General features: G+C 54.8%; 1 protein-coding gene across 1 annotated transcript in view; it reads right to left on the bottom strand.

Moving 5' to 3' along the window:
- Positions 1–14,581, bottom strand: part of IPO4 (importin 4) — a 3,494,625-nt gene that overhangs the window by 2,951,094 nt on the left and 528,950 nt on the right. Inside the window, exon 3 of the mRNA XM_085624107.1 lies at positions 8,526–8,605. Within this exon, the coding sequence (XP_085480233.1) occupies positions 8,526–8,605 (80 nt within the window). The remainder of the gene's footprint in view (positions 1–8,525; positions 8,606–14,581) is intronic.

Raw genomic sequence — 14,581 nt, 5'->3', positions numbered from 1 at the left:
GGGGAAGAACCACGGATAAGAAACTGCCCTGTCGCGTCATGTAAGATATCGGTATGCAGTACCGAAAGGGCTGTGTGCAGTTAGCATGTGGTAGCTAAGGTACTGGAATATCTTTAAATGGCATGTGATGTGCACGTCCAACAGTAAGGCTTGCTGAATTTTGGAGGGGATGCAATTCCAGTTCTGTAATCTGGTAATCAACAGATCATGAGACATGTTCCTGGGGCCATGCTTACACTTTAGAAGTGAACAGACGGGTACACGTTTATTTGCAGAGATGTGCACATAGAAGCACAACCACACATATAAAGAAGACCTATTTTGGCTTTTTGCAGTGGGGTAAAGAGCAGTACAAGCACAAAGGGGTTCCTAACGGGGAGCACCAACTCCTGGTCAATGCGACCCCCTCGACCAGACGAGCACCTATGTGGCAGGCTCAGCCTCATGCAAGATGAGGGCGAGGAGATTACTCGCTCAGGGTGTTCAATTTAAAGAAACGAGAGAAGAACATAATTTACAGGCCTGTTCACAGAAACAGAGCTCGGAGCTAGTGGAAACACCAAGACTCCTGAAGAGAGCTCTTAAAAAAAAAAAAAAAAAAAATAAAAGTTTCTAAAATGGACATAAAATGAGAGCAGTGGAGGGATAGTGTAATTGGTCCATGCTCTTGGGGATGGGTAAACACAGGAAGAGGCAGGACAAATGAGTGCCATGGACAAATGGGAGAAAGAATAGGAGAGCGACAATGGAGCCCGCAAATGGGAAGCCTATAGGTGGGCTAAAGCCCACAAAGTATATACAACATCTCTCTTCGAGACAGCGCATACACCGTCTAGCCGAGATCTAAACAAAGGGCACCCATGACACCTAGACCTCAGATCTTGACAGACTGGAGAAGAGGACTGAAGAAGTATTACCCTACTGCACCAAGGACCCAGCGAAGAGAGGCTGCACCGGCATGACCCGTACCTGCTGAACCTGGTGGTAAGCAAAGGAGAAAGGACTGTGCCTGCTGTACCCTGCTAGTGGAGAAGTTGTTCATGAACCCAGCCAAAGCAAAAGACTATAAAGGTCAGTTGTCTGGCCTCCTGTTCACAGAACAAGGCCACAACAGCTGAAAAAGCCTGCTTAGGCAAGTTGGTACCCCAAATTTTCTGACCGCCGCTATGCAGCATTAGCGACCAGGACTCCACGCTCAGAGTCCGTTGAGCCCAGGAAAGTTGTCAGCGTGCAGCATCGTCACCCAGAAGGCAAGTTACTATCCAAGGAAAGATTTCCCTGTGCCGAGCTATGAGTGCTGATTATTCACAAAGATGAGGCTGACACAAATAAATCGCACTTATCACTCTTTGCACAGTAATTAAAATTCTGTGGTGCAAAGATCCGGGAGCCAGCCTCCTAACTCCCCAAACAAGAACAAATTCTCACAAAGCAAAAAAGATGATCAGCACTCAACACATATTTGGTTCATTATACAAAACGTGCAATCAGAATATTTTCATATTAGGCACGGACTCCATTTCCAATTTATCAAATTATCCTTATTGGTCTCTTCTTTTTATAATAATCCCATGTAGCTATGAGTTCTATACAAGACTGACCATGGGGTCGGAAGGCCCTGGGGGAACATGTTCTGCCACATAGGTCTTCGGATGCTGTAAAACCTTTAAATTTTATGGTTTAAATCTTTTACTGACATTTCAAAGCACACAGAGAAACACCAACAAAGGAAATAATCAACACCTTGCGGGTCCAAAAAGAGTGGGCGGGACCCTTACCCCTATGCTTAAGATCCAAGCCGGACTTTGCCCACCCCGGAGATGCCATAAAGAGTTCCAGTAAGGTGCCGAACAAAAAAATTCTAAACCCCCCCCCCCTCACTCCCTAGCCACCCCCTCCCCCACGTTCCACGTCCATCTGCCTCTCCCCCCCGCCGCCTCGGCAGGTCTTGATCCCTACTCTTCCTTCTGCTCTTCGGATAAACGCAGCAAGCATAGATAGCGGGGACAAGTGACCTCCCGAAATTCGGAGGACAACAGCGCCAAAAAGGGTTTCCACAGCTCCCCATATTTGGAGTCCTCCCCCGCCAGCGTTAGCGTGAGCTTTTCCATGCCTAGGACATGCCACAACCGGTATACCCATCCCGTGAAAGTTGGAGTGCTGGGAGTGCGCCAATGAGTAAGTATGTTCTGTGTCGCTGAGCCCGGCGCTATGGCTATCTGCCGCCCCCTACGCGATTTAAGTGGGTAGGTCAGGGGATTTGGGAGGCCCAACAGTGTGTACGCTGGGAAGCGCGGTATAACAGTATTAAAGTGCTTGTCCACCTCATAGAGCACCTGGAACCAGTATGGCTGGACATACTCACACTCCCAGAGTAAATGGGTCAAGGTGCCTATCTGCCCACAGCCCCTCCAACAATTTGCGTCGCTCGTTTGGTCCATAGCGTATAAACGTTCCGGAGTGTAGTACCAGTAGGTCCCAACCTTTGTGAATGTGTCGGTGAGTCCCATATGGTACGCTGAATGTCGGGCCCTATAATATATTCCCTCCCACTCCTTGTGAGTCGGAGTCCTACCCAACTCCCTCTCCCATCGCGTCTTACCCGGGTTGTAAGTGTGCGCGAATCGAACTTGCATCATTCTATACAGATCGGAGATTAGCTGTTTGTCTGATGTGCGCGTTATTAACCATCGCTCGTACTGGGAAAGCCTTTGATCTGCAAATGGGCGAACCCGCCCGTCGAACCTGGAAATACCGAAGCCGGTCCGTTTCCGGCAACCCGTATTCCTGCCTGAATTGCTGAAACGGGCGCACACCTATGCTGTTTATGCAGAAAGGGGATTTCCTGCAGACGTCGGGCTGCTACCGCTTGGTCCTGAAACAGCCAATGTTTCTCCGACTCCACTCCACCAGGTGGCGTAGCTGTGTGGCCCGGAAGTAGAGCTGAAGTAGATCAGGAATCCCGAGCCCCCGTTTTCAGGTGAGAGTGGACAACAACCTCTTCATTCACGGCTTCCGCCCATTCCAAATAAACTGGGCCAGTTCTGATTGTGTCTGCTGTAGCCATCCGGTAGGCGGATGTAGGGGAACGGTGCGGAATAGATATAGAATCTGCGGCAGGATGGACATCTTAACCGCCGCAATCTTGACCAGCCACGAAAGAGTATAGTACTTCCACCGTCCAAGCTCCTTGCAGAGCTTCCGACGAAAAGCTGCTTAATTGAGGGCCACCACCCGCGGGAGTGTAGAGGCCAACTGAATCCCCAAGTATGGAACCGAATCCTCCGCCCACTGGAAGGGGAGTGAGCTCTGCAAGTACTCCTGAGTGGATGGAGACAGGGAGAGACTAAGGACTAACGACTGGTCGGCATTCACCTTGTACCCCACCACCCGTGCGAATGTGTCCAGGTCCGCCATGCAGGCCGGCAGGTTAGATAAAGATAGCAGCACATCATCCGCATAGAGGCTGATGGTATGAACATATCCCCCAAACTTAATTCCTGAGACCTCTGGATTTTGCCTAATCTTCTGGGCAAGGGGTTCCATATAGGCAGCAAAAAGCAGAGGCGATAACGGACAACCCTGCCTCGTGCCCCGCGCTATAGGGAAGCTAGAAGAAGTGTGGCCATTTACCCGAACCGACGCCAACGGAAATTTTTAGCAGTTAAAAATATGGGTGCGAAACTTCTCTCCCAGACCCATCCGTAGCAACACCTGCTCCAGATAGGGCCAATGGACACAATCAAACGCCTTTTCAGCGTCGATTGTGAGCAGCATGTATTCTCCCGTCGTACGAGAGGCTTTTTCAACCAGATGCAGGACACGTTTCGTGTTGTCAGGGGCTTGACGCTCCGGTATGAACCCCGCCTGATCCGGGTCAATAAGACCTGGCATATAGGGTGCTGCCGACTGGCCAATATTCCCGAGTAAAGCTTGAGATCGGCGTTCAACAGCGAGATGGGACGGTACGCCCCACAGCGAGTCTGATCTTTCCCCGGCCTGGGGATAACTGCTATGAGAGCCCCCAAAAGGTCTGGGAGAATCGCTCCCGCGGCTGAGAAAGAATTGAATAGCTGGGTGAGAAGGGGCGCCAGCAGGGTACAAAACTTCTTATAGAAGATGGCGGTGAAGCCATCCGGCCCAGGGGCTTTCGCCAATTTCAACCGGCAGATGGCAGCAATCACCTCCACCGGACGAATGTTTCTATCCAGCTGATCCGCCAGGAGGTTGGACAAAGTTGAGAGCGTGACCGAATCTAAAAAAAACGCCCCATTATCAGCGGTCAATTGGGAGCTGGCATACAGGTTAGCGCAATATTCACGCAATACCTCGGCTATATCCCTGTCCTCTGTAACTCTCGTACCATTCTCTTTACAGATCTCGCGGACCCCCTGACGTTTCCGGACCTCCCCGGAGTTTATGGGCGAGAAGGCGTCCGCACCTATCCCCCCCCCAGTGTAATAGGCATGCTTTAATCGCAGGGCAGCGTACTCTGCTCTATCTTGAGCCGCCAGCTGCTGTCGTACTGCTTTGAGCTGGCGCCACACCCTGGGGGCGCCCGTCCTCTGATGTATTTGCTCCAATGCCTTAGTTTTTTGTGTAAGCTCCTCCCGCTTACGTCCACGCTCTAAATTGTCGGCGGCCGAAATAGCAATAAACTCTCCTCTGAGGACTGCCTTCAGCGCCGCCCACTGTGTCGCTAAGGTTGTGTCAGTATTGACGTTGTGCGAAAGAAAATCAGTGATAGATCTTCGGATCTGCACTATCACATCTTCCCGGTGTAACAAAGTGTCCCTGAGGCGCCATATCCTGTCCGGCCGCGCCATACCCTGTCCGGCCGCACCACCGGCAGCAAAGTCAAAGTAGTAAGCACTGGAGCATGGTTGGAAAGCGAAGCCACTCCTATCTCAGCCTCTAATGCCATCTCCTTGACCGAGGAAGAGGCCAAGAGGTAATCCAGCCGATCACGTCTTATGTGCATGAGAATAATAAGAGAATTCCCGGCTCAGCGGATGGAAGCTACGCCACAAATCGCACAACCCCAGGTCGTGTAGGCGATCAAGTTCCGCTGCCGAGAGCGCGCCAGTCTGTTGTGTGCGCTGGCAAGATCTGTCTCGTATATTATCATAAACAAGATTCAAATCCCCCCCACAGGAGAATATTGCGGTCACTTGTGGCCGTGACCTCCGTGAGAGCGGACTGCAAAAAGTGCTCGTGACCCTCATTAGGGGCGTAGAGAGAGCCAATGGTGAAGGTCAAGGCACCCAAAGCAAACCTGTAAACTAATAACCGACCTCTAATTTCCGCCTCTTTCTGCAGAACTTCCCCCCCTGAACCGCTGGGACACCAAGATCGCCACCCCCGCAGCCTTGGTGGGACCAGAAGAAAAGAGCTGTGTCGGAAACTTTCGGGATCGGAGCCGGTGACAGTCCTGAGTCAGGAGGTGGGTCTCTTGGAGGAGACCGATATCGGCCTGCGTGTTCTCTAAGCAGGACAATATGGCTCTGCGCTTAACTGGGTGGTTAAGACCCCGAACATTGAGAGTTAATACTTAAAGCGTGTGCGGGGCCATTCACGTTATCCAGAAAACCCAGGGAACGCAAGGTAAGCAGCGCATCACCTGAAAGGGGAACCTGCCGTGGACGAGCGGTGTGTATTCCCCGCGCCAGCGTGTCTGTCGCAACTCCACCCAATGATGGACGTGGAACCCCCTGCCCCCCCCCGCCATCAGTTACCCCCAAACCCTACCCAAACATCCCAACATTTGAACAAGAAAAGTCCAGAACAAGTGTCCTCCACCTTCCGGTGAATGGTAAGTCAGCAACGTGGAATAAGGTACCACCATGGGAAAGCCCCCCTCCCGCCGACAGTCTGCACAGGAACCAAGGAATCAAGTAGGCTGCAAGTGTCGCTTAACTCAGCCGGGTGGGGAGTTGTTCAGTCCCGCGGACACAGTCTCTAAAGCTGCTTGCTGGGCCCTGAGGATCTCCACCACTGGCGGTTTCTTAGCGCACCCTGTTGGCGCCACCCAGGCCTGGCATCCTTTGCGTCCACCGGGGGCCCATCATCTCTGCTGTCCTCCATGGGTAGCTCCACCCCCAACAGCTTAGCTGCCTCTAACAAAGAGCGCAATTGGTATAGCGTGGGATCAATGCGGAACACCAGGCGAAAGGGGTGCCCCCAGCTATACGGAATGTTGCGCTGCTGAAGATGCATTGTGATTGGTTTGAAAAGTCTACGTTTATGGAGCGTGAGGGCCGAGAGATCCTGGTAAAGAACCGGCGCATGGTCACGAAACACCACCGGGTGTTTTTACGAAGTATGTCCTCTTTAGTGCGATAATCTTGTACACACACTAAGATGTCGGACGGAATGGCGGACGAGGGTCGCGGAGGACCTGCTCTATGCGCCCGGTCGATCCGCAACTCCGACTCCGGTGGTCGATCCAGGATATGATTAAAGAGTTCTCTCGTGAAGCTAAACAGGTCTTTCGAGTATTCGGCTATCCGCGGATTCGTATGTTATGGCTCTGAGACCGATTTTCCAGGTCCTCTACGTGCGTCTGGAGGTCAACCTTCTGATCACGGATCCGAATGATCTCTTGTTGCAACGCCGCCTGCTCCGTGTCACGCCCATCACTTTTGTCCTCTAGTGCGGAGACTCTTTCCCCGATGCCGTCTACATCTCAGCGAACTTCTTTAAGCTCCGCCGTGAATTCCTTTTGAAGGTTTTGAATGTCTGCTCTCAGGGCAGTGAACATGGATTCTAAAAAAGACTTGCTGATCTGTTCAGCTCCATCTGTCTGCGCAGGTTGGGGACAGGGCGCACTCGCCGCCACGGCGTCCGTCGTGGGCCCAACCTGTGGCCTTGCGAAGAGTTCCTTCAATGTCTTGTCTTTGCGGCCCTTAGGGAGGACCATAACTCGCCACCGCCACCAGCTCGTCCGAGGAGAGACGCGACCCCGCCTGGCGCCAGGACAACCACGGGGACCCAGGCTCATCAACGAGTCCCAACCTCTTTAGCCCCGTACCAAACTTCCAGCCCCCCTCGGGCCCCCAGTTCCCTCCAGAGGTCAAGAAATCCCTTCCTCAAGCACCTTCAGCCCGCTAGCCAGTCTCTGAGACGGCGGCCACTCCCTCCAACGATTAAGGCGTCCACAACCTCCGCCTCGGCAATCGCCTTTCCCCGCCGAGCCGAGGGCGGCGGGCCGACCCTCAAGGAAATCCCAGGTGACGCCCCACTAACCTGGTCAGCAGGCCTCCTCCGGCCAGTCGTATGTCCGTCTCTGCCGCTCTGGCGACGCGGCCACCCTCGCTGCTTCGTGTCTCAGCTCTCCTTCCCTCTGACTGAGGGAATCAGTCGTCGCCGCTCTGGCTGCAGGCTCACCAACGTCGACACACCATACTGCTGGGACCTCCGGCCCTCCAATCGCTAAGGCTGGGCCCCCTCAGATGAGTCGCGGCAAGGGCCTCCACAGCTAGGGACACCCACCTCGCTTCGGGCCCCGCCTCCGCAGCCAAGAAATCTACACGGTGTCTGTCAGCCTCCTAGCTCCCGCTCATTTTCCCAGATCAACTCGGTGCCACCGTTCCAGGGCCTCCGGGTCCCCGACGATCACCACCTAGCTTCGGGGGCGCCGATCTCGTCTGCAGCCGCTGCTCCCATTAGACCGCTGCTGCCGCCACCACCACTCCAGGCCCCTGCAGACTAGGCCTCGCTGGGCGCCACGCACCAGGGCCGCTCCTCCAGATAACTCGGGAGGGAAGCTCCCCCCGGGCCCACCGCCACTCCGGTGTCCCTCCTGTCTGTTGCGGCACTCCGACGGCCCCCAAGCGGGGTCAGTGATCGCTAATGCGGCCCAGGGGCCGATGCTATAACAGGCCGCCGGCGGGAGCTCAGAGGCTGCACGTCCCTTCAGCCCACTATCTTGGCCACGCCCCAAACCTTTGAATTTTAAAAGAGTCAGAGTGGGACTCTTGAGACTCTGACTACTGCTGTGGGATAACCTGAATGTCGCCTATAGTGAATGGAGAATAACCCCTAGCGCTAGTGAGAGGGAAGGAGGGCACAGGGACCTGCCTATTAAACACTAGAGCCCTGACCTTAGAGGACTGTGTGCATTGCTTGTGTATGCTGCATTTCACTTTGTGTTTGTATATCAATACTCCTTTTTAAAACCATGCGTTTGACTGGACAATCATTTATTGCTGCTGCTGAACGTATTTGGAGTTGTGAGCCTGTGTTCATCCTCCGGTGTCTACCTCCCCCACTCCTGAGAAGCCTTGGACTGCTCAACCCACACTATTACCACACTACTACTGCGAGTCAAGTGCTGAATGGGTACTTGGCCCAGATGCTCAGGACCCATAGTAAGCTGTGTCCATGGACACCAGGAGTAAAAGGCCTCAATCTCCATGGTTGGGCCTAGTAGATCCTACTTGCCCCATGCCCCTCTGAAAGGGGTTCTGACAAAGGGTTGGACAGGATAAAGGTGGAGAGTTGAAATGGGGGAGGGCGCCTCTTACTTCTCCCGAAGCTCTGGGTTTAACTTCTTCCAGGATTTTGTCAAGCGTCTCCTCACCAGCACAGCTGCAAACTGACGAATCTGTATGTTGACAAAGAAAGCTAGGAGTCAAAAGATGTCTCTAAAATTAGCAACAGTTTTCCAATTCCCAATTACAAATAAAGAGATCTAAATCATAGTTGTATAGGGGCGTGTGCACAGGACTAGATCCCTCCACAGAAGAAAGATGCCCTTTACATATGGCCTCAAATGACACTCCAAATCCAGGACATCTCTGAAACGTTTGGGGTGGGATAATAAATATAAAGGTAAGCTGCAGCCAAGTTAGAACAACAAAAGTGGTAATCCCTGCTCTCTTATTTACTGCATGTGATCGCCAGTAAGAAAAAAAGTACTTAGCGCATAAGTTACTTACCATCGGTAACGATATATCTGTAAGAAACAGTTATAGATTCCTTACCTTAGAATTACCCCCAGGCGTCAGACTGGATCCGGAAAGTTTTTTCATCAGCAGTACCTTTGCACGTTGGAAGGTGGCGTCGGTCGGCTCCGCGTACGTCATTGGCGTCGTGTTTGCCGGGATGACGTTGCGGCAGCTACTTAGATGCCGACCTCACGCGCTGACGTCAGTTCTGTACACGACTTTCCGCGCCAGAAACGCAGAGCCATGCAAGACCCTGACCATTGGTGAACAAAACTAGAGCCCCGAAAGGATTCCTTAACCCTAGAAATCAGTTCGCAGAACGGGGAGGATGGGTGGAGCGGTAAGGAATCTATAACTAAAGAAAGAGTTACTTACCTTCGGTAATGATATATCTGTAAGAAACATTAGTTAGATTCCTCATCTTAGAACATCCCCAGGTGTCAGGCTGTATCCGGAAAGATTTTTCGTCAGCAATACCCTGGCGCGTCGCTAGGCGTCGTCTGCAGCTTCGCGTCCGTCGTCGTGATCACCGGGATAAAGTCTGAGTACTTAGATGCCGCCCTCGCGCGCTGTCGTCAGTTCTTGTACATAGCTTTCCACGCCAGGAACGCAGAGCCATGCAAGAGACCGACACTGGTGCCAAAAAATCTAGGGCCCTGAAAGGGATGACCTCAACCCTAGATATCGGTTCGCAGAACGGGGAGGATGGGTGGGGCTGTGAGGAATCTAACTAATGTTTCTTACAGATATATCGTTACCGAAGGTAAGTAACTTGTTCATCTGAAAGAAACACGTTAGTTAGATTCCTCACCTTAGAATAGATACCCCAGCAATAGCAACCCCGTTGGTGGGCCTGCGATCCAAGATCACGCAAGAAAGTCCTGGGGAACAGAACGGCCAAAGAAGCCGTCTCTCCGGACTTGGTTCTCCAAGCAATAGTGTTTGGCAAACGTATGCAGCGAAGCCCACGTTGCTGCCTGACAGATGTCCTGCAAGGGGACTCCCCGGCCCAGGGCAGTGGTCGCCGTTTTGGCCCGAGTGGAATGGGCCCTCAGCACTTCAGGAGGTTCCTTTTTAGCCAAGGAGTAACAGGCCTTGATACACAAAATGACCCACCGAAAGATGGTTCGTTTGTGCACCGCCCGCCCCTTCTTAGCGCCCACGTAGCCAACAAAGAGTTGGTCGTCCACCCGGAACGGTTTGGTGCAGTCCAGATAAAAGACAGCGCCCGCTTTGGGTCCCAACGGTGCAGCCTCTCTTCCTCTTTCGAGGGATGCGGAGGCGGAAAGAAGGTTGGCAGAGTAACAGACTGCCCGATGTGAAAGGGAGTTACTACCTTTGGAAGAAAGGAAGGGCGAGTCCTGAGAACAACTTTATCTGGATGGACAGAAAGGAAAGGAGGCTTAGAAGGGAGCCTGGAGCTCACTCAATCGTCCAGCAGAGGTGATGGCAACCAGGAAAGCAGTCTTAACAGTGAGGAGACGAAGGGGACAATTATAAAGTCGCTCAAAGGGAGTGCACATCAGAAAGGTCAAAACAAGGTTCAAATCCCACTGAGGCATTACGAAATGGACAGGATGAAACATGTGAGTAATGCCCTTAAAGAATCGAGAAACAACAGGGGATTTGAAAAGAGAAGGCTGATCATGAAGCCATAAGAAAGCAGAAACAGCTGAAAGATATCCTTTAAGGGTGCACAGAGCAGAGCCCCGCTGGGCCAAGGAAAGAAGAAAGAGGAGAACCTCAGAAAGAGGGGCGTAAAGGGGATCCACAGCCTTTGCTGTGCACCATGCCACAAATTTGTTCCACCTGCAGGCGTATACCGATTTTGTGGAGGGACGCCTGGCTGCCAGAATAACATTGCAGACTTCAGGAGGCAAGTCAAATGGCATCAACTGCCGCCGCTCAATATCCACGCATGGAGGTGGAGCCTGGACAGGTTCGGGTGGAGGACCGTCCCCTGCTGCTACGACAGAAGGTCCTCCTGAAGAGGCAGTCGTATCGGGGGGGGGGGGTCGATCGACAGACTGAGTAGCTCGGGACACCAGTATCTTCGTGCCCAATCCGGAGCCACCAAGATGACTTGGGCCCGGTCGCGCCTGATCTTCTTCAGCACTCTGGGCAGAAGTGGTATAGGCGGAAAGGCGTACAACAGACCGCAAGTCCACTCGCGATTAAAGGCGTCCCGCCTTGGAAACGCCAACGTGCAGAACTGCTGACATTGCGCGTTCTCTTCGGTGGCAAATAGATGTAATCAAGGCTCTCCTCACTGCCGAAAGAGGCCTTGCGCCACGTCCGAGTTTAGACGCCATTCGTGATCCATCATGCACCGGCGGCTGAGTTAGTCTGCTCTGGCGTTCAGAGAGCCCGCCAGATGTTGAACCACCAGGGTGATGCCCTGATGTTCCAGCCATGTCCAGAGGCGACGAGCCGACAAAGGGTCCACGACCCCACTCCGCCCTGTTTGTTGCAATACCACATGGCGGTGGTGTTGTCCGTGAACACCTGCACTACACTTCCCCGGACAGAGGGAAGGAATGCCTTCAGTGCAAGCCAGATCGCACGCAGCTCCAGAAGGTTGATATGGAGCCGGGACTCCGCCAGAGGCCTCTGATCTCCGCCTCTCCCATGTGGCCCCCCCAACCCAGGAGGGACGCATCCGTCAGCACTATGTGCTCCAGCTGGGGCAGGGAGAGGGATCTGCCACTGTCCCAATCGCGGTCCGTGAGCCACCATTGCAACTGTCTTGCAGTGCCCTCCGAGATCAGGACGTGGTCGGACAGGTTGCCCCAATGCTGGGCCCACTGAAACTTCAGGTCCCACTGCAGAGCCCGCATTCGCCATCTGGCGTGATGCACCAACAGGATGCAGGAGGCCATCAGACCCAGAAGCCGCAGCACCAACCTGACCGAAACCCGGGATAGAGGCCGAAAGATGGGAATCAGAGCCTGAATATCCCGGACCCGCTGTTCCGGAGGATGGACCCGGAACTGCGCAGAGTCCAGAACTGCTCAGATAAAGAGGAGCTTCTGGGAGGGACTCAGATGCGACTTCGGCACATTGATGGAGAACCCCAGCAAATGCAGGAGGTCGGCCGTAGTCTGGAGGTGGGAGACGACTGCCTGGGGCGAGCCCGCCTTCAACAACAGTCGTCGAGATAGGGGAAGACTGTAACCCCTAATCTGCGCAGATGAGCTGCGAACACCGCCATCACTTTCATGAACACCCGAGGGGCACTGGTGAGGCCGAAGGGGAGTACGGTGAACTAAAAATGCTCTTGGCCCACCGTGAACCGAAGGTAACGCCGGTGGGCCGGCAGGACGGGGATGTGGACATAAGCGTCCTGCAAGTCCAACGCTACCATCCAATCTCCAGGGTCTAAGGCAGCCAGAACCTGAGCAAAGGTGAGCATCTTGAACTTCTCCTTCCGGAGCAAGGCGTTGACGCTCCTGAGGTCCAAGGTAGGGCGTAGGCCCCTTTTGCCCTTCTTGGGAACCAGAAAGTAGTGAGAATAACCACCACAACCTACTTCTGGACCAGGAACGCGCCCGATGGCCCCCTTGGCCAAGATGGCCGTAACTTCCTCCTGCAGAAGTTGCAAGTTATCCCCCGAAATTCGGGGGCACTGCGGTGGCATGGCTGGAGGGGTCTCCTGTAAGGGGAGGGAGTAGCCCCTTCGCACGATTTGCAGCACTCACCTGTCCGATGTGATGGTACGCCAGTGGAGCAGGTGATGGCGAACTCTGCCGCCCACTGGCGTGGAATGGGCCTGAAAGCTCGGACTAGGAGGGCTTTGAGGCAGATGCTGCTGGGGTAGATGTGGACGGACCGGCACGTTGACCCCCTGTACCGCCTCGGCGGAATCCACGTCCGCGTGGAGGTTGGTTTTGCGGCCTGTGACTAGAAGGACGTGAGGGGGCTCCTCTTACTTGGCCACGAAAGGGGCGAAAAGCAGAAGTCTGTGGGCACGGGCCGAGAGGCCCAAGGACTTGGCCATAGCCCTGGAGTCCTTAAAGCGCTACAGCGCACTAATCGCTTTGTCGCCAAAAAGGTGACTGCCATCGAAGGGCATGTCCATGAGGGTGCTCTGGACATCCCCAGAAAAACTCGTGGACCGCAGCCAGGCGTGGCGACGAAGCACCACCGTGGTCGACATTGCCCTGCCCAGAGAGTCCATTGTGTCCAGTCCACATCGGATTGCATGCCGTGCCGCATCCCGCCCCTCTGCAAGAGCCTGGGCGAGCTGTGTCCGGGCCTCCTCCGGACACTGGGGCAGCACGTCCTCCACCGTATCCCACAGGGAGTGGGAGTAACGGTCCAAAAGGCACGCGGTGTTTATAGACCGCAACCCCAAACTAAGGGAGAACAGTTTCTTCCCAAACTGTTCTAGCCTTTTGGATTCCCGATCCGGGGGAGCGGACAGGAAGGAGGTCTGGGAAGTAGAGGCCTGGATAACCAGGCTCTCCGGTGTGGGGTGGATGGACAGAAAACTGGGGTCGCCCTGAGCAGGGCGGTGGCGCTGGGCCACGTTCCGGTCCACAGGAGGAACTGTGGAGGGCTTGGACCAGGTGCCCTTCAGAACGTCAATGAGTGCTTCATTGAACTGCAGCAGAGGCTCCGTGGAGCTTGCTGACGGTTGAAGCACTTCGGTGAGAAGGTTCGTCCTCACGGCCACAGCAGGCAGCTCCAGCCCAAGGGCTTCGGCTGCCTTGCGCAACACCACAGAAAATGCAGCACCTTCCTCCGAAGCCACGGTCAGAGGAGAGATGAAGCCAGTGTCAGGGGAGGTGTCAAGACCACTGCCATCCCCCAGTTCGTCTGCCCAGTCCTGAGATAACTCTCCCTGCCGGGCCAGAGGGTCCTCAGACCCCTCCCAGTCGTCACCGTCATCAGATTCCTGATATACAGGTGGAATGATCAGAGCCGGGTGGAAGATGAAATTGCCACCCATCGGCATCGGGTGCAGCGCCGCTCCGACGCCGGGCCCGGACCGGGACTAAACTGGGGAACGGCATCATCTGAGGGCGGCGCCGGGGGTGGCACCGGAGGACTCGGCGCCGGCAGAGGGGTCGTGAGGTTGACCGGCGCCGGCAGGGATCCAGGCCTGGATCCCTCGGGGACCTGCGGTGTCGGGACCGGAGTTGACGACGGCGCCAGAGCCGCCGGCTCACAGGGCCTCCCAGTCGAGCCAGCGGGAGCCGAAGGCGCGCCGGCAGGCGTCGACGGCGGAGCCAGGTTCCTCATGGCCATGAGGAAGGCACTGACCTCCGGAGTCGCATCAGTCCCAGGGACCAGTGAGTATGGGGACGGACGGGACCCCTGCGGCTCCGGAGTCGCGCAGGTGGTGCCACCCGAGCCCTCAGCCGAGTCGCGTGACCGGCGAGGCAAGTCAGAAGAGCGATGTCGTCTTAGACTTCTTGCTATGCTTCGACTTACCGGCACTCGAAGACTTGGACCCCGACGAGCGGTGGTGCCTGCGGCTCCGCGACCGGTCCCTCGACCTCCTCCTCGACCAGGACCTTGAACAGCGCAGAGCCAACTGCCGGAACTTGAGTAGCTTGCGGGACCGCTCCCGCCTAGCTTTCGAAATCGAGGCCCGGCAGTCGAGGCACGACTCAGCATCGTGGTCGGCC

The sequence above is a fragment of the Triturus cristatus genome, chromosome 1_1 (genome assembly GCF_964204655.1).
Source record: "Triturus cristatus chromosome 1_1, aTriCri1.1, whole genome shotgun sequence".
NCBI lineage: Eukaryota > Metazoa > Chordata > Amphibia > Caudata > Salamandridae > Triturus > Triturus cristatus.
This window is presented reverse-complemented; position numbering and strand designations above follow the sequence as displayed.